Source organism: Polypterus senegalus, chromosome 16 (assembly GCF_016835505.1).
Source record: "Polypterus senegalus isolate Bchr_013 chromosome 16, ASM1683550v1, whole genome shotgun sequence".
Taxonomy (NCBI): Eukaryota; Metazoa; Chordata; class Cladistia; order Polypteriformes; family Polypteridae; genus Polypterus; species Polypterus senegalus.
In genome coordinates, this window is record NC_053169.1 from 5,561,408 (window position 1) to 5,581,725 (window position 20,318).

A 20,318-nucleotide genomic window follows, 5' to 3' on the forward strand; every position below is an offset into this window, starting at 1 on the left:
CAGTGACTTTGTTTGGTTTTAACTTTTATATCTTCTATTTTTTTTCTGATGTTTTAAGTTGTTCATAATGTGTCTTTTTATTTATTTATTTATTGTTTGTTTGGTGTCCTTGAGTTCTCAGAAAGGCGCCATGTATAAATAAAATGTATTATTATTATTATTATTATGTGCGTTTGCGTAATGAGGGAGGGTGTGGCCTAAGGAGATCAACGCCCTCTATCACGGTGTGCATTAATTATTAGGCAGCTTGTCTTCCTCATGCAAAATGGACTAAAAAATAAATTTAACTGACTCTGAAAAGTCAAAAATTGTGAAGAGTCTTGATCACAGAACCATCAAACGTTTTCTTGCAAATAGTCAACAGTGTCGCCAAGAAACGTGTTGAGAAAAAAAAAAAAGGCACAAATTAACCGCCAAAGATTTGAGAAGAATCAAACGTGAAGCTACCAGGAGCCCATCATCCTCCAGTGCTGTCCTATTCCAGGACTGTGACCTACCTGGAGGGCCCAGAAGCACTCACAGACATGGCCAAGGTGAGGAAGGCTGAAACCCGACCACCACTAAAAGTCAAGACTGGGCCAAGAAATGTCTGAAGAGAGAGTCTTCAATGGTTTTATGGACTGATGAGATGAGAGCGACTCTGGATGGACCACGTGGCTGGATCATAACGGGCACAGAGCTCCACTTCGACTCTTGACACCAGCAAGGTGGAGCTGGAGTACTGGTATGGGCTGCTATTATTAAAGATGAGCTAGATGGACCTCTTCAGGTTGAAGATGGACTCAAAATCAACTCCCAAACCCGTTATCAGTTTTTAGAAGACACTTTCTTCAAGCAGTGCTACAGGAAAAAGTCCACATCTTTCAAGAAGACTGCGATGTTACTGCAGGACGACGCTCCATCACATGCATCGAAGTACTCCACTACGTGGCTAGCCAGTAAAGACCTTAAAGATGAAACAATAATGACATGGTGGCCCCCTTCCTCACCTGACCTAAAGCCGACGGGAGATTTACGGGGAAGGAAAACAGTCCACCTCTCTGAAGAGGGTCTGGGGGGCTGTGGCACAAAAAGTCGATCGTCAACGGATCAAGAAACTGACCGACTCCATCAATGGAAGGCTTAGGACTGTTACTGAAAAGAGGGGGTGCTATATCAGTCACGGATTATTTTTTAAATGTCAATTGTGAGTTGTTTCTTTATTATTCTCACTTGAGACATTTTCATTTTCCTCTAGCTGCCTAATAACTGTGCACACATCGGTATCCCCTGTTCACACTCACATTTCCTTTGTAAAACATTCGGGTTTCAGGTTTCTTAACATTTTGGATGGCTGATGCACGCCGTGTCCACGCGCTCATTCAGTATCAGCTGACCAAACCTCGTGACCCTGAGGTCTTACAATAAGGTCACCATCGGTCTTATGAAAGGCAGCTGGTTGGTGTCACAAAGGTCTCCCAGCTCTAATAATTTCTGCAGCAATATGTCCTTGGTGGCGTTACGTGACAGGCCCCCAAACCTTTGACAAAACTACACCACCCCAGTTACTGGTTCAAATGGCTTTCAATACAGACGTCACAAATCAGTCCTTTTCCTCCCAAACGTCCTCCTCCTCCCGAGATGAGAAGACCCCTTTCATGCCTGACCCGGGAATATTTCCAGTGGGGGTCACTAGAAGCCCTTCAAAGTAGGGACAGCCTATCCCAGCACCTCCATCTTGTGGTATCCACAGAGCCCAGCATGGCTGCCCATTTGGACTACAGTTTGCAGTATGCCTGGTGGGTACTGGGATGCTGTCACCCAGCCAATCAGTGGAGCATACAGTCTTGGAGGGCTGCCCAACCCGTCCATCCATCTTATATTCCCATCCAGGAAAGGGAAACGCCGTCCATCCATCTTATATTCCCATCCAGGAAAGGGAAACGCCATCCATCCCAGCTTGGATGTCAATCCAGTGTCCCTTCCCATGCAGTGGTGAATGGCCATTAAACTGGCAGAGCAGCAGAATGGCAGAGTGAGGCAGACAGCTGACCCGACACACAAGTCTTTGAATTGCAAGTCGGGGGGGAAATCCAAAATTTAAGATGCCAGAAATTCACCCCACCTTTGTTTCGAGTTTATTTTCCAAATCACAGATAGAAATTACTCGCCGCGCCAATACGTAAAGGGGTCCCACTGGTGATGTAAGACGCAGTGCTGCCCATCACCAGGATCCTTGGAAACCCAGAGTAGCGTAGTAACCGGCGGCGCCCACATGCCAAAACAAAATAACGTTGTGGCACCGTGAAATAAGGAGTTACAGAAGATCCTTGTCACGGTTTTTCTGAACTTATTTATTTATTTAAAGAGCTTCTGTAAAAAGCCAACATTTCCCCCCGGGGACAAATCAAGTTCCACGTATCTGTCAGGAGACGTAACTTCACAGAAATGTCCCAAACATAAAATAAACCCATAATGCCTCATATACTTTTACTCTGACACACGAATTCTAAGAGCAGCACAGGGTCCACGTGACCACCGCCATCTGTGGGTTTCACGTCCAGCTGAGAGCGCCCCCTGCTGTTCACACAAGTGGTACACTCACCTTGAGCTTCAAACGTCTCCTGCTTTGACTCTTTGTTGCTTACGGTTTCTTCATCCGATTTCAGACTCTAAAGTATAAAAAAGGAATACAACAAATAACCAAAATGTAACTGGATTTATTGCGTCTTAATTAATACACAGGATTTATGGGCTGTCGCTCTCGTGAGATAATTAGCAAGTAACACCTGGCGACTCTCTAGTTACTCTGAAATGTCGGTGTCTCTCGCCTGCGTCTCCTTTCACTTTTGTTACCTTTCCTCGAGGTCAGACTACGAGTCGTCCAGGAAATACCTGGTCTCAGACCCCAAGAATTTTTACATTCGTTTCTTTTATTACGCAATATTTACAATGTTTAATTTTGATAACGTCTTATCACAATGCCATACGGTGACTGTTGCCACGGTGATCTTTACCAGTATGCCTGACAGTATGCGATGGTTGACGTCTTTAGGAGCGCCGGCCTACAGGCTGCCATTTTCTACTCCGGCAGCACACCTGATATTAGGATTCCCGTGCCGGTGTGTGTTTCGTTATTTCGATTTGTCTGTTCCTGTGTAAAGTATGGACTCACCGTCTTTGGGTTAAAAGACTTTGAATCTTTTGCTTAGCGTTTTAAACTGGATGACTGCTTGTCTGTCTTTTCTGCACTCGTCTCTTTTCTCAACCGCATCTGATCTTCCCATCCTTTTCCACTGAAGTCTTTAACGGTCTCGTCTGGAGTCGGCACACCAGTCCACAACACCATCTCCCATTAGATGTAACAAATGGTGTCAAACAGTCACGATGGCTACGCTTCACCACCCATTAGGGAGGCGGATGACGTCCTGAAGGTTCGCCAGCTTCGAACTCTACGGGTCCTTGATCCTTCTCACTCTCTCGCCAATCCCACCCAAAACACGCATGGCACAAACAACAGCACGGACATACCTTCGAGACAAAGTGACAGTGACAGAAAGAAAGAAAGAAAGAAAGAAAGAAAGAAAGAAAGAAAGAAAGAAAGAAAAAGAAACATCGGGATGAGACTGAAGGAACACGTAGACAAAGACAAACACTTCTGGAACAGATGAGGCAAAGAGGCCACAGTACCAGAAATCAAGCTTAGTGGAAACCAAAGACAGCATCTGGCCAGAAGAACCTGTTAGGAACCGTAAAGCACGATGATAGAAATGTTCTGCTTTACAGCATCAAGGCCTGGGCAGCTCACCATCACAGAAGCCACTTTATTGTATCAGAGCGTGGTTAAGGATCTTTCAAAAGATTAAACCTCAACCAAGAGTGAACCTTGTGACATGACAATGGCTGGAAAGAAAGAAAGAAAGAAAGAAAGAGAATAGAAGTTCCCTTTGCCCCTAGTAAATAATGGACAGTACCAGGTAAGTGTGGCCCAGTGCGCACAGCTGGTTTGGTTACTGGTGTTCATCCTGTGCTGTGATGGGCTTCCTCCAGTTGTTACAAATTGTACTGGATGTTCCATTACAGTGTTTGTTAACAATCCCCCCAAACAGTCATAGTTACTTGATCTTTCCATGGTGACCCATCACGGCACACTTCGTAAACCGCACGTGACCCTCTCCTATCAAACAGAATGGTGAGTCACGACCCTCTGTAACCCAAAAGATTGGAACCCATGGCCCTAATTTAAGAAACTACGCTCTATTATGATATGCTGCACCCCCTCTCAAACTGCTGGATGGTTGAAATTGTAAAATCCACAGAACTGAAATGTCACCAGTAGGCCCCCCTCACTGCAGCCTTCCACTCACCGTCAATGGAAGAAAAACGCATTTTAAAAACCCCTGCTACCCGACTCAGGAAATGATTTCCCAGAGGAAAGAGAGCCAATCACGCAGCTAAAGCAGAGGGCCCGTGTTTTACAGCCATTCATGCAGAAAGAGCCGCCAGCCCAGGCCAAAAGCAACAGAGCTGAGCCGAGTGAGCATAGCTGCCCGGTGAGTCATGCCTACCTCGACACTCTCCAGAGACGTCGCCCGCTTCAGCTGCGCTCTCCTGGCTCCTGGCACGAGGGGCTCCGACTTCCCTGCTTTATACAGCCGAGGCTCCGAGGCCTCCATCGCCAGCTCCACGTCCAAGTCGGAGGCATCGGGGACAGACTTTCGGCCATAGCGCTTCACTCCCTTCACAAACTTGGGCTTCACCTCTTCGGGAATGGCTGGAGATTCATTTTTTTCCAAAGAAAAGAAATTGACAGTTGTTTTCCATTTCATTCAATTTATAGCAGACTTCGGTTTAACTTTACTAGACTTTTACCCAGCTGACAATGGTTCAATCCCCTCAATGAGGACGATTAGACTCTTCACGACACTAATGGGTATTTTGTCTAATAGTCAACATTTAACATTTTATCTCTCATTTTTATTTATCATCCATTCACCTTCCAGGGCTGTGCCGTGTGGCTGGCAGACTTCACTCCAGCAGCATTGGGTGCCACGCAGGAGCCAACCCTGACCAGGATGACAAAACTGTTGTGACTTCCAAAAACACTTCCAGAATTGCCCACTTTAGAGGGCTCCCACACCCTAAACCCCCTGTTTACTGTCAAAACCCTGGCTACATAAGAGGCCAAACGCAGGACCTTTATAAATACCGTATATACTCGGGTATAAGTCACATCTTGAAACCCGAAAAATCCATCATAAAATCAGACCCCGACTTATACACTCGTTCAAAAATGCGACACTTACATTTTCTTTTTTTTACATCTTCTCGCCTCCTCCAATCTCACACCAGTTATCTCAGACACATTGAATTTTGTTACTAATTTCTTTCGCTACTTCAACAACGTTTAATTTAAAACCAGCTTCATATTTTCTTCTGATGAAACGCTCCACCGTAGATAAGGGATGCTCTTACGATAAAGGTGTATGAGGTGTGAGATACAAAAAACACAAAACAGTACAAACGTCGCTTCGGAATAGTTCGGGTATTACGGCATTTGGGTCTTTGCTCGCCTTTACTGGCAGCTCTTCAGGGCTTTCCAGTGTAACAGAATGTTCTACGTGAATAAAACGCTTTATTTTAACACATATACACGTGTTTAAAGTTCTCCCGTGTAAAAGTCGGGACTTGATTTCACTGTATAATTTCCAGTATTTTATAATGTCGGTCATATAAGTTGAATGTAGAAAACTCACGCTATTGGCCCAAGAGATTACGATATACTAACGGCCACCTGAGAGAGGAAACACGGAGTACACGGCCTTTGTTTTCTACGTGGGAGCGGCTACATTATTTTTCCTACGTGATTTCTTCCCGCCGTATCACTAGGGAGGGGGTATCGTCTTTTATGTTACATCGATCTATAGATTTGGGTTAAGTAACGCGTCACAATCACAAAATTCCCATGGAGCGAGCGAGCGCCCCGAGATGAGGAATGTGAGACGTGAGATGGAACGCAATCAGAAGGAGAAGATCCGGCCAGCAATCGTTTTAACGTTTCCAGACTACGTGTTTGAAAGCGTTCAGCCTGTTAAGTCCGTTCCATTTTTAAATGCGAAGATTCTGCCTTAAAATTCTTTTTGGGAACTAAAGACCTCTGCTTGGTGGTTGATAAATTTGAAAGGCCTCTTTCTGAGTTTCATGAAGCTGGCAGCTCAAAACATGAGGGCTGTCTGTGAACACAAACTCAAGCCTGACACTCCGACGTCCACTTGGTCCTAAGCGGTGTGAGTCACGTTAATGGAGTGAATCCACTTTGATGCTACACAACTCAGATGGCTCAGCACCGAGGGTGACACCTGGGTGGAAGGGTGTCACCAAAGTGCTTGCATTCTATGGGCTCACCTGGGATCCTACAACGGGATTAGGAGGAGGTCATAGAGCCAGGAATGAAGGCCATGTGTTGGCGATTTAATAGCAGAGATAAGTTATCAGTTACTAAGAGATCTTTTTTTATCTGCTTGTTTTCTATTTCTAGCACAGCTATAAAAAGCTTTTATTAGACCAGCCCGCTATCAAAGTATCGTCTCTTGGATATCTGCACACGCTCCATCGTGACTTATTCTTGCTTTGTAAATAAATGCTGGCTGACAATATTTGCCGACAATATTTGTCGCAATCTTTCAAGAAAGCCAACATAAATAGAAACAAGGCCAGAACACCCAGATACACAAAAAGAAATGCTGCTGTCTTATCGTTCTGTCACATGTTGACCGAGCAAACAATATAAAAATCAGAAATAGTCCGATATCGCCACCAGCACAGATATATAGAATAAATAAGAACGGACACAATGTTTCTATAGAAGTGAGGGCAGCCACGCAGGCCGACGGGACTAAGGCACCCCTGGTGGGCACCAGTAGAAAAGAAATCAAAAGCTGTGACAGACTCACCTGGCTCCAGGTAACTGCTCTCCTCCTCAGATGTGCTGATGTCCAGTGAGTGGGACAGGACGGCCACAAATCCTTCTTTAAATTCTTCAAAGTTCACCTGTGGTGGGTTTCAACATTTGACATTTTGTCTTAAGTGTCATCAAAAGAGCTCCATTGCTTTACAAATCAGAAGGCGGACATCAGTCTTGGACACAGCGGTGTCTCGGTTTTGGCCTCATGTGAACTGAATTTACACTTGTGTGCAGGTTGAGAGACCCCTAGAGCTCCTGTCTCATGGACCCATAGGGTGGGGTTCAGTTCCTCGGTGTCGGTGTGGTGTCTGCATGTAGATGTGGAGAGCTCTCTGGGCGCCCCGGCTTCCTCCCAAATCACCTAAACTACCCACCCTCTGTAAAAATCTCAGCACGGCCCTGGCAGCCATTTAATGAGTAAGTCCAGATATATGAGAACATCAGAACAATGTTGATGAGAACAAGCTGTTTGGCCCAAGAAGCTCACCAATCCTCAAATAGTGAAGGTCCCAAAGGTCTGACTGTCCACCACATTACTTGGTCATTTTCTTTCACGTGTTTATAATTCTCTATGTGAAGACAAAACTTCTACCAACTTCTATGAAATTTCCCCCAAATGTGTCTGTCTGTGTCCCCTTGTTCTAGCTGAACTCATTTTGAAGTAACGGACTGAATCCACTGTCCTAATTCCCTAATCTTGAACGTGTCAATCAAGTCTCCTCTTAATCTCCATCCGCTCCTGTGATTCCTACAGGATCCCAGGCTCTAAATGAGGCTGAAACTCCAAAACTCGGCTTCAGGCTCCTCAGAGGCCGGAACATCAGATTATCCCCAAACTCAAAATCAGGCTTCGGCCTACACACACATTAGGAAGGAGGAAAGGCCTCAAGAATTCTCAGAACCTCAAAAATAATCAAAGGCAGGAGGAGACGAGCCAAACTCCTGGGCCAAAACAACAGAAAACACTTTTCTGTTTTAAAAATGTACTTAACAGAGAACCAAATGTCGAAAAGGGAAACCAATGCAAAATATACCAGTCCATCCGTCCAGCCATTATCCAACCTGCTATATCATAACTGCAGGGTCACGGGGGTCTTCTGGAGCCAATCCCAGCCAACACAGGGCACAAGGCAGGAAACAAACTCCAGGCAGGGCACCAACCCACTGCAGGGCACACACACCCACACACCAAGCACACACTTGGGACAACTTAATAAAAATAAATAATAATAATAATTTAGGATCACTAATACACCAAACCTGCATGTCTTTGGACTGTTTGGAGGAAACCCATGCAGACACGGGCAGAACATGCAAACTCCACACAGGGAGGACCTGGGAAGCAAACCCAGACGGGTCTCCTAACTGCGAGGCAGCAGCGCTACCCACTGCGCCACTGTGCCACCCTATACCAGTCCAAATACCAGAAATCTTAATCCTCAGAAACAAGCCATGTCTCAGAAATCAGAAAAGACCACACTTAGAAAAACCGCAAAGATCAAAATGAACCCAAAGCCGGAACAGGAGCCCTCAGCTCTGAATATATGCAAATTAGGGGGCGGGCCTTCAGTTGGGATGTCACCCCCTTAGGCTACACCCACAAGCCGCAAGGCACGTAAAACAATCAAACAGAACAAACAGGCCTCGGAAAATATCACAAAATCAGTTAACAAAGCAACGTCCATCCAAAACTCCATCCACTTTTAAACCTGCTAATTCTGATCAACACCACAGGGAAGATGGAGCCTATCCCAGAAAGCCTGAGGTGGAAGGCAGGAACAAATCGTGGACAGAGTGCGAGTTCATCAAAACATGAAAAAGAGAATACAAATAGAGTAAAACCTCGATTATCTGTCAGGGCTCGGGACTGAGGCTGTGATGGATAAGAGAAAAGACGGATAACCGAGCTGCAACTTTAAAAGTGATATACAGTAGGTTAGGTTAGGTTAGTGAAGAGTCGGATTTATTTACCAAAAAAACAACCTATATTAAGAAAATAGAATATAATGTTAAAGTTAATTTATATACTATTGTAACGACCAGCATAATAAGCAATTACAGCTCGGAGGTGCTGCCGTTTCCTACATTTTACTCGGCGTCTTCGTTCCATAATGAACAGTGCCCCCCGTCTTATCTCGGTTACGAGAGCTTCCCCTGCCAATAATTATCATCTCCTGCCACTCACAGCACTGCAGACACTCCTGCTTATTGTCTCCCGACTCCCCACGCCTTCCTTTTCCTCCAATCATCTCCTAAGAGGCGTGTCCACCCCCCCAGCACTCCGCCCCTTCTGCTCCCGCATAGAGCATCACAAGCTGCCTGCGCGTCACGACAGTTTAATGAAACACAATATAACAGAAACTAAAAAGAAAGTTATAATGCACTGCGGTGGGCTGGCGCCCTGCCCGGGGTTTGTTTCCTGCCTTGCGTCCTGAGTTGGCTGGGATTGGCCCTGCAGTTAGGATATAGCATGTTGGATAATGGATGGATGGATGGTTATAATGCAGAAGGACATTGACATTAATACAGAATAACTCTATACCGTCAGTGCTTTCCGTTTTCGACCCTTTTTTAAATTTTAATATTTAATATCGTTCACTGTTGTCCTTCCAAGTAATACTTGAAGTGTTTTTGCCATTTTATATCCATCCTTCCTCTTCCACTTACCCAAGATCGGGTCGCGGGGGCAGCAGCTTGAGCAGAGATGCCCAGACTTCCCTCTCCCCGGCCACTTCTTCTAGCTCTTCTTTTATAAACGTTCAATAATTTCCATTTTTTGTGACAATCCCAGAACACCACACGCATGTGTTTATCGGCCATAACAAAGAATAACACTTTAATTAGCTATGAAACACCGTCACAGCTGAAGGTATGCACCTTGACACGTAGTGCTGCGGTAAAACACTACGCGCTGGCGAAAGGGAGACGTTAGGCTGCAGTAGTGACAGGTAGGCGCGGACGTGCACAGCGGCTTTGTCTCTTTTTGCCCTGACAGTTAATAACAACACCATTTATTTCTATAGCACATTTTCATATAAACAGTAGCTCAAAGTGCTTTACATAATAAAGAATAGAAAAATAAAAGACACAATAAGAAAATAAAACAAGACAACAATAATTAACATCAAATAAGAGTAAGGTGGTTCAATGGCTAAGAGGGACAGAAAAAACAAAAAAAAACTCCAGACGGCTGGAGAAAAAATAAAATAATAATGGAGACTGACTGTTAATTGAGTGATGGATAATCGAGGTTTAACTGTATATATAATTTTTTTTTTTTACTAAATAACAAACAGACAAAACCAAAATGATTCAATATAAAGAGAAGAAACTCGAGGCAGGGTAACAGCGTTGCTGTAACGTAACACTAGAAGGTTCTGCTCCTCCGATCCTTCGGCCTCACTCGCCCACCGAGATGTTCTCCGCTACACTTCCTCTTGTGCTGCTTTGTCTTTTTTGTACTATGGAGAGCAAAACGACACCCAGTACTGCAGATGAGGGCTCACCAGTACAGAGTCTAGAACAGGTACTCATCCCTATGGACGTTTTCACATTTTATTTGTTATTAAACATTGAATCCCAGGGGATTTTAACTTTTTTTGACACTGAGGGACAGAATAAGACTCTTCAATGACAAAGTGACAAGAGATCTCTTGAAAAGTGAATTACAAATACAAAACAGCAAATCATCGATCACATCAAATGTGGGAAGGTGGCGAGGACTTTCTATGGGCCCTGCATGTTACATTCGTCAAGTATAACCTGCCTTGACTGGCACTCCACACGTCAGGACCCCATATAACCAGACATCAGATTAACCTTCTTAGCCCCAAGGTCGGCAGTTTAAACTCGCACGTCAGGTTAACTGATGACATTAAGGGCGGCACGGCTGTTGGCTCGCAGTAAGGACAGCGGGAATCCCGTCCCTGTGTCGCTCCAGTGTCCTCCAACAGTCCAAAGACATGCAGGTTAGGGGGGACTGGCGAAGCTAAATTGGCCCCTGATGTGTGTGTTCACCATGTGATGGTCTGGCACCCTGTTTAGGGTTTATGCTTGTAATGATGGACTCCAAATTCCTTTATAGGTTTGGATGGATGGGTGAGGACACTAAACTGGCATGGTATGCCAAGTGTGGCTGTGTGAATGTGACAAAATGGCAGCTCCTGAGATTCTGGTACCAGTTCTGAAAATACAGATGGGTTTTACACCACCTTAAAGTCAAATATTGATAGCAGGACACTTCACAAGACACCTACCCTGGCATAGTGGTCCGTACCCAAAAGGGTGTTCAGCAGGAACGACAAATGTGCCTCCAAGTGCAGTTTCTGACACAACTCGATGAGCTCTTCCTTGTCCAGGTAGCCAGTGCCCGTGGTGTCACAGCTGTCAAACACCTCCTTAAGCTGAGATACATAGCGATCCTGCTCGTCTTCCTCCATCCCACTGCATACTGGGTCTCGCCCTGCATTTAAAAAGACAAATGAAAACCCAGTCAGACAGAGACGGTGTTGGGACTGTAATTTCTTTCTTTTGACTCAGAATGAAGGAGAACCCATCTGAGGACCTGCGATGTCACTTCTTGTCACTTCTGGCTCGGTGACATCTTCTAGCATGACCGCTAACAGGAAGTGGGGTTCCAGAACAAGACCAGCTTTGGATGAGGAGCCTTGGAAACGCTCAGCACGAGTGAAGTCTTGCATAGTCCTGACATTAAATGGTATCCCCCCATGGACCCCAACGCTTTACCTGCGCCCCTCTGTTCTTCTTACAAGACGTTATCCTGTTCCTTGACACTGCGTGTCCCCTTCAGGTCACAACACACCAGCCCCGGCCTGTTGGTAACGCAGAATTAGTCCGACCCTTAAATTGAGAAACGCACCTCACAGCCACCCTGCTCACCTTCACTGCTCCCTGTGACTCACAGGACTGTTCTTGAGCTGCCCTCTAAGGTCCTCTCATTCTGTGCCCACCCTAACCTGCACGCTGTGGGTGACAGCAGGGCCTTCAGCTCCATATAGCGCCCTGACTGCGGACTGACCTCCTGAATCAATGACATCAGCTCACTCACTTCATTCATTACACACACCTGACATTCGGCCCCTTCTGCCAGTTTACCCCGCTGTCTGTCTGTCTGTCTGTCTGTCTGTCTGTCTGTCCGTCCGTCTGTCCAGGTACTCAGGGCTTGCATTTTTATCACAATTTATGTTATTTGTTTAAGATTTTTTTGTAGTATTTTAGTCTGAATTATTGTCTTTTATTCCATTTGAATGTTTTGTATATCCTGCATTTATCTTTATTTAGTGAGATATTATTTGTAGCCAATGTTATAATCAGTCCTGTTGTTCTTTCTGAATTTGGGGTATAGGAAGGGTGCTGTATAAATAAATTGTGTTCTTAGTAATATTTTTATTTTTTTTTCTTTTGATGGCCCATCGTTTATAATAATAAGTGACAAAAAACTAGAGCAGTTCTATATAAGGCAATTAAATATCGAGCATAATTCAGTGTAGAATATGTATTGCCTTTTTCTTCACATACATGTTTAAAAATGTTCGATTGTCTTCAATGTTCATTCTAAATTGGTTTAGTACAATATTGCACACATGCATAGTACATTTTAAAAAACGTAATCACTTTTATTATTCACGGTTTACTAAACTCTAACGTGGTGTAAACATTGTAATTATATTGTATATTTTGTTTCATGAATGTAAATGAAAAACTATTTTCAATTAACACAGATCTTGACGATTTTAATTTTGTCGACATGTTAAATGGTGGGGCGGCATGGTGGCTCAGTGGGTAGCGCTGCTGCCTCATAGTAAGGAGACCCTTAAGGGTTCGCTACCCAGGTCTCCCACAGTCCAAAGACATGCAGGTCAGGTGCATTGGCGATCCTAACTTGTGCTTGGTGTGTGTGCCCTGTGGTGGGCTGGCGCTCTGCCCGGGGTTTGTTTCCTGCCTTGCACCCTGTGTTGGATGGGATTGGCTCACGCAGACCCCTGTGACGCTTGTAGTTAGGATATAGCGGGTTGGATGATGGATGAATGGATGTTAAATGGTTCCCACAGACCCGAACACAACGTAAATGTTAATATTAATATTCCACAGAAACGATCCGTATTGTTTAGTTTGATGTGTGGCACGACGTGATGGCAGAAACCCTCTGAACTTCACAATGCTGCCTATTATTTGCTTTTATGTATTGTTTTCCCTTCTCATTTTTATCACTTAATTTCTGAACGGGCTTTACCGAGACCTGCCGAAACCTTCCAAAAGTAATTTTATGAAGTCAGTCCTGAAACGACGGTGACGTCACTTTTGGGTCGGTAACTGCGGTGACGTCTGGTGCTGTGGCCCTGCAAGTGAATAGTATTGGCTCTTTATGATCACCCATCGTAAAAATCACAGAACACGTTTAATAAGCACCAAGAAAAAGCGACATGGAATGGCATACGAACAGGCAGACTGCCACAGAATACGGCAAGTGTGCCACACCGAGAGGTGACACTCACAACTAAGTCGAGACTGTGTGCCAGGTACAGACCCCGGTTATTTTTGGGGACCCCTTTGTAAACGTGCAGACGTAGTGCAGATCGTAGTGAAATGCTTAGTTACAAAAGTTCAAGAAGAGTATAAATACAGTGGCACCTTGGTATTCGTCGTTAATTCGTTCCAGAAGGCACGACGAGTGTCAACAATGACGAGTACCAAACAAACGTTTCTCATAAATTGATTTAAACCATTCCAGAGCCCCAGAAAATCCACATTCTATAAGGCATTGTATGCATTAATGGAGTAATAAACAGTAGAAGTTCATAGACGTAAATCAAAAACAAACATCGCACTCAAACGCGTCAATAAATTCACTGGCAGCTCTTTTGTTGGCAGCCATGTCTCACCACACTACCCAGGCGTCACTCTATCAGCTCTCGTTCCAGGCTTGTTTACCGACAGATCAAAATACAGGGTGGTCCACATCTAATGATGCAGATCCTGATCGTCTGATGACTTTGATTTATGCGGGGACGATTCCAGTTCAGCGTGAAGACGATTCTTCATGTTGTCAGTTCGCACACTTCTTGATGGTCCGGGTTTTTTCGGGTGATTTTCTATGTGAATAACTTAATAAGTTATAGCATAATGAAAATTGCATAATTAGATGTGGACCACCCTATACTATCAGCATTTATGCAGATCAACAGCAATTCTTCTAGTGTCTGTGCTCCTCTACCAACATCGGCTACTTTGACGGCCTCTTGTTCTTGGCATTCGGTACCTTATTGTGAGCTCAGACACGCCGATACCACTCTCGTATTTCTCCATTTCCTCTTGTTTTCTGCTTTATCACGGTTCTAATTTTCTCTTCTCTTGGCGGTTATCACCAACTTCTTGGGACCCGCGGTTATCTTCTTATATAATACGCTACCGTGGCTGTTCATTTGTCTGTCCAGGACTTTAAATCAGCTGTAGCTCACAAACCGTTTCACCGATTGACTTGATATTCGGTACACGTATACTACGTGACGTCTACTATCCGCTTTCTGGTGATCGTTTTCATTACTCTCTTTATTTTTATTTTATTATTGTAGAATCAACTCTCGGCAGCGTGCAGCAGGGTGGCCGTGCGGTGCATGCATATGGGCGCCGTTCTCATTCCCTACGACCTTCGCGGTCACTTCCCCTACATCTTCATTTCTTAAATCACTCTTGAGGCAGATTGAACACTTAAGTGCCAGTTTACGTGAAAAATTTAAGAAAACGTACTAAGTAATTGCAACACAAACAATAACTTACCGTAATCAGTTTTAACATGAAAAGATGTCAACGAAAAAAGAGAAGCAGCGGGCCGCTAGCGTGGAGAAGAGAAGAGCTGCTCAGGAAATGGCAAGGGCATCAACCTCTGAGTAAATGAACGAGAAACGTACAGAGAAAGAAAGAGGATGAGAACTAGGAATGCTCAAGTCACGTGTATTCACTGCACGTTATCGTTACTGACGCTGTAATAATTTGTACAAGGAATAGAGCAAAACTGAAAAACCAAACACACAGAGTGTACGGAGGACCGAGCGGCTTTCTGCAGCGAGTGAGAGCTACGCAGAGACTAACACACGCTCCTTAGTTTATCGTGAAAGAGGCACACGCGTCACGACGTATACAAGTTCTAGGGAGCGTGATGAGTGCCAAACAAACGACGGGTACCACAGCAATTTTTTCTCATCAAATACCAAATTCGATGAGTTTTGAAGCAGGCGAGTACCGAGGTTGGAGTGTCTGATGAAATAAAAACACACGCATAAGAAGTTCCGGCGTGAATAAGAGAGGAGCTGCTGCTACTGGCATCAATGACAGGCTTGCAGGTGGCACTGAGATGTGGTCAGATCTGCCCAGGTAATGACATTGACATTCGAATCTGGTCTTGTAAGATGGAGGAGCTGCCGAAGTACGGGCACAGCGGGGTCTTTTCTTTCCTTGGGAGGCTGCGTTCCTTTGAGATGGGTAGCGTCGTCCATTACACGTTCTGCAAGTCGAGGATGACCAGTGTGTGGTGTGCTGGGCTGGTAACATCACTTCAAGAGAGGACCACTGAATTAAAGTACAGGCTCAGTTATGGGCGCACTCTGGGACCCTGGAGGTAGAAGTGAAGGAGGGAATGAAAACAACACACGGACACTCAATGGAGTGCATCAGGAAACGCGATGGGGGTCCTTTATACCAACTGCCATATGCCTGTACAGCGGCACACTGGCACTGGGACTGCGTCAGACATTTTCTTTCTTTTAGTCATGCTGGTGTTTATTGATTTAGGTATTTCATAAAGTTATCTGGGAACACATCAAGTCCCGTCTCTCTAAACACAAAGCCAAAGGCCCTAAGCCTCCTGCTGCTCAGCTTACCTCTCCGATGCTCCGCTCCTTCAGTGAAGTGACCTGTCAGGACGGCGCCTGCAGTACAAATGGCGGCTGACTAATATTTATCCATTTTTTGGAGGTCGACCGTGAAAGCAGGATTGCACAACACAAACAAGGCAAGTCCAGGCCTGCAGGAGTTCTCCTAAAAAAAATAAGAATAAATAAAACAAAGATGGATTTCTCTTGAGCCTCCGTCAGACAAGCGGGCTGTGTTTGCACAATTAGGTGGGCTGCGGTGCGGGGTCACTACGTCCAGGTGCACTTCAATGTATAAAAGAAACCTGTGAAAATGTCCAGTTTGTGTGGCCAAAGGAGCACAAGAGAGAATCCAAATGGAGGACTGGACACGGGACGGGCCATCGCACTGCAGCCACCACAGTCCCACTAAGGCTATGCAGAGTCACCATTGTTTGTGTTAAACGATATAAAAGACGGCAGACCACCCAACTGAAAAGGTTTTAGTTGTCTTCTTAGGGAGTCCCAAGTGAGGCGCATTACCGGCATTGTGAGGGAGCGTCACTGGTGACACCACAGCCATGTGACGCAATTCCCCGAGGGTGAGCCAGCTCGCAGGACCCTCACTGTTGAGGACCAGAGTGGCTCAACCAGGCCAAGGGGACCCCCACGTAACACCTGGCTGCAGCAGACAGAAGGTCTTTTTTCTGGAGGGTGGGACTGGAAATGCGTGTCTGCCAGGGTGGTTGCCAACCAGGATCCTGAGCTGTTTTCGTCATGTGGAGGGTGCGCCAACTCGCTGCACCAGTGCAGGCTCCCCAACCTAACCTAACCTGAAGAAGTCAAGGCTGAGGGCCTGTTGAAGCCCACTGAGGCATTCCTTGTGTGATTCTGCGATACACAAGAGATGAATTCTCGTTGAGGTTGTTCGGTGTATGCGGGCCGCTCTTCCATGTTTTTTGTCAGTCTGTAGTGGCCAGTGCCAGCTTCTGTGCAGTAGTGTGCTGGAGAAATGGTATTAGCGCAGAAGATGCCAACAGAATGCACGGATTAAAAAGGCGAGACTCCCTGGAGGAAGTGGGAGAACAGACCGACACTCCAGAAGCTTCTTACTATTCTGGACAATGACTCACTCCCCTTAATTACAGGATGGGCCGAGTGCCATGTCGGGTCGTTTCTACCCTCAGGTTCAATAACGAGTCACCACATAGCTTAGGTGGTCTTGTGCCTTCTTTGTGCTGAATGGAACTAAGCTGGTCTTGCAGACATCTCAACAGACAATGATGTTGTGCCAATGACGGACAGGCGGATGGACAGGCAGGCGGGCGGGTATCCTGCACTGTGAAATGAAGTATGTGGAGCTCTAATCACATTACACTTGGTGAATCAGTCGCCTCTCTTTGTTAATCCGCTTAGAGATCATTCTGACCACACGCACATGAGTGCCTTTCTTATCAGCTGCTGTAACCCTGCGGTGTCTTTCAGGATTAAATCGAGTTCCTGTCTACCTAACTATGTGACAGATAGCCGTTACTCAGTCTGTCTGTCCGTCTCTACGGATCAAGTGAGGTGATGGCTCGATGTACAAGATGGAATCAGCCCACTCCAGCTCTGTGGGGTCCTTCACCACCTGTCCTTCATTTCCCAGATGTTTGTAGAAGGTTCCCACAAGAAAGGTGAACATCCTCAATGGTCCCAATGCCAAGGACAGAGCATGCCAGTGATCCTAAGGACTTCAGACCTGTTGCACTTAACTTCACACATCATGAAGGTCTTTGCCAGGCTGGTCCTCAAACAGTTCCGAGCCCCTGATTTCAGAACATCCTCATTGGTCTGCAGTTTGACACGTTTAGAGGGTGCTCTGATCTCCATGCTCCACAGAGAGAGGACTTCCACTCAGAGAAAGCCAGCACCACAGTCAGGATTGTGTTGTCGTTTTTCTAGTGCCTTTCACATCATTCTGGTTCACTGAATGGAGAAAATGCTCAAGGATACACATCTCCTGATCGTGAACTAGCTCACCAACAGACTGGGAGACTGTGTGGCTCCATCATGTTGGTCACCAAACTGTCCTTGGATGGTTGGCAGAAGTTGCTCTCGGAGGAAGTTTTGGTCCCATTCTTTATTCATGGCTGTGTTCTTTGGCCATATTGAGAGTGAGCCCTGCACTGCCTTGGCTGACATGAATGGTCTCAGGATGTTTTGACAGAGTGACCTCCAGCCTTGTCCTCGTCGATACTGTCACCCGTGTGAAGGAGAGGACCACTGAAATGACGTCAGCAGGTCCTTTGGTGGCAGGGCTGACATGCAGTTGTTTTTAGGGATGAAGTTCATTTTCATGGCAGTGAGGGACTTTGTAATGAATTGCAATTCATCTTCAGAACATTCTAGAGTAAAGGCAAATTGCCTTCCTAAAAACTGAGGCAGCAAACTTTGTGAAAATTCATATTTGTGTCATTCTCAAAACGTTTGGCCACGACTGTACATTTATCATCTACCTATTGATTTATTTTATTATTGAGTCCTGTGTGTCTGCATCTTTCTTTATGTTTCTCTTGCTGTATGCATCTAAATTTCCCTCTGTGGATTAATATCATCATTTTATCTCGTCCAATCCATCAATCAATTATTTAAACAGCAACGAGTGGTTCTTCTCGCCCAGTTCCGTGTCTCGAGTTGGCCTCTCCAACTGTTGGCACGGCTGCCTTCATTTTGATCCGACTGTAAATCCGGCGCGAGGCTCGCGTGCGCAAAGTGGATTTACACGACAAGGCGAAGCTGGAGCTCCGCCAGTCCCACCGAACTCAGCGACTACCACCAGTGGGTCCACGGAGCCACAGATTCAGCATTGCTGCCTAATAAACATTCGCACAAAATCGCAACACAAAACACGCGGCGTTCCGCTCCAGAAACGGCCCCCCAAACGCGGCGATCCGCTACCCGTCCGACCTGAAAAGAGCAGCCGCGCCAGCAGCAGTCACCTCGTGAGCGAGCATGCGCGTCCAAGGACACGCGTCACCATAGGAACGGAATACGAACCAACCCGCTGCTCCGCGGCTCTGCTCCAGCCGACCAAATAAGTTTGCAGCCACAGACCGGCGCGGGCAGACAGGCGGAAAAAAAGAGCCCCACAAAAGGGGGAGAACGAAGTGCTGCCGGTCCAACTCCCAGAGAAACAACAGTAACAGAGTCCGCCAAAACCGAACTCGGCTCGAGTGGCTGCTTACGTGAAGCTCTCCTGCCGCCGCCGCCGCTCCTTTCACATCCCCTGCGCTGCTTTCTTCTAAGAGACGCCGTTTGAACAGACGAAGCCCCTCCGCTCGACCTCGTCGGGCTCCTAGTGCTCTGAGACGCCGAGCTCCTGCGTTCGTCGTACGGCGGCTCTCCGCTCTACGGCTACCTCACACTGCATTCTCGCATTACCAGACAGACGGAGTCCCGACTCGACAACGAGGCTGTAGCACGAGCGGCGCCGCGAGAGGCCGGCGGCATCCCAGGGCTCGGGGGCAGCTGTCAAAATAAAAGTCTCTTACTCGGGGGGGCGCGCGGCCGGGCTCGTGCACACGTCAAGGAAGGATGAGGAAGGCTGGAGTCGACTGACGTGCGCTCTGTGGAATCTCGTTATATTTATTAATCAATTTATTTATTAGCTGCGTTATCCGACTATGCCCTTCAAACTTTCTGTAGCAATATGGCCTCCATTAATCGGGTAAATATATAGACTAACATTTTATTTGTCCCCAAATAAAACTACAGAATCTCAAGAAGGCAATAAAATGTATAAATGTAATATTATACTCACAGAAGAAGTTCCGGCTGGAATTCGAGAACTGCTGCTGGTGTCGATGGCAGACTAAGAGGTGGTCACATCTGCCCAGTGGTACTGCAGGTTTGCATTTACAGACTTTGCACGTCCAGCTTGTGGAGTCCACAAACCCAACACGCTAACTGAAGTTCGTTCTTTCCGACATTCCAAAGCTCCAACCCCAACCCTGTTAACTCTGCGCCATTCTAAGGGCAGAAGGATCCACTCGTTTAGAACTTCAGCAGAGAGCGGATCATCCCTGGAATTTGAGCTAATAACCGGGAATCCAGATGATGAAACCCGCAGACGCACTCAGTTGGTATTTCAATGGCCAGATAACACAGTTTGGTTTGAATTGGGTTGTGCCCACTTTTCTCGCCATTTTCTTGCCCTCTTATTTGCTGTGATGACCTGGGAGTCCCAAAGCAGTAAAAAGTCCCAGCGGTTCCACAAATGCTTTCACTAATGCCAACAATGGGATTGACCACCAAAACCCCCAAACTCGATAAAAGGCCCAATTACATCTGAATATGGCGCCTTGTTCCGAGTGTCCACGTTCATTTAACCCTGACCTTCAATTAGAGTCACGGGTGTCCAACTCCGGTCCCGGAGGGCTGCAGTGGCTACAGGTTTCCATTCTAACCATCTCCTTCATTACTGACCAGTTTTTGCTGCTAATTAACTTCTTTTGCCTCCATTTTAA

The 20,318-nt window shown here is 46.0% G+C and overlaps 1 protein-coding gene across 4 annotated transcripts in view; it reads right to left on the minus strand.

The window, feature by feature from the left end:
* ninl (ninein-like) overlaps positions 1 to 19,483 on the minus strand; it is a 58,938-nt gene extending 39,455 nt beyond the window's left edge. Inside the window, exons 1-6 of one of the 4 annotated variants that reach the window (XM_039738030.1) lie at positions 19,038 to 19,483; positions 15,841 to 15,997; positions 11,200 to 11,405; positions 6,933 to 7,029; positions 4,548 to 4,753; positions 2,585 to 2,651 (exon numbers count right to left, since the gene is read on the minus strand). In XM_039738030.1, the coding sequence (XP_039593964.1) occupies positions 2,585 to 2,651; positions 4,548 to 4,753; positions 6,933 to 7,029; positions 11,200 to 11,382 (553 nt within the window). In that variant the 5' untranslated portion in view covers positions 11,383 to 11,405; positions 15,841 to 15,997; positions 19,038 to 19,483. The remainder of the gene's footprint in view (positions 1 to 2,584; positions 2,652 to 4,547; positions 4,754 to 6,932; positions 7,030 to 11,199; positions 11,406 to 15,840; positions 15,998 to 19,037) is intronic. The other 3 variants (XM_039738026.1, XM_039738031.1, XM_039738027.1) reach the window with 3 other exon arrangements.
* Between the last annotated feature and the right edge of the window lie 835 nt (positions 19,484 to 20,318).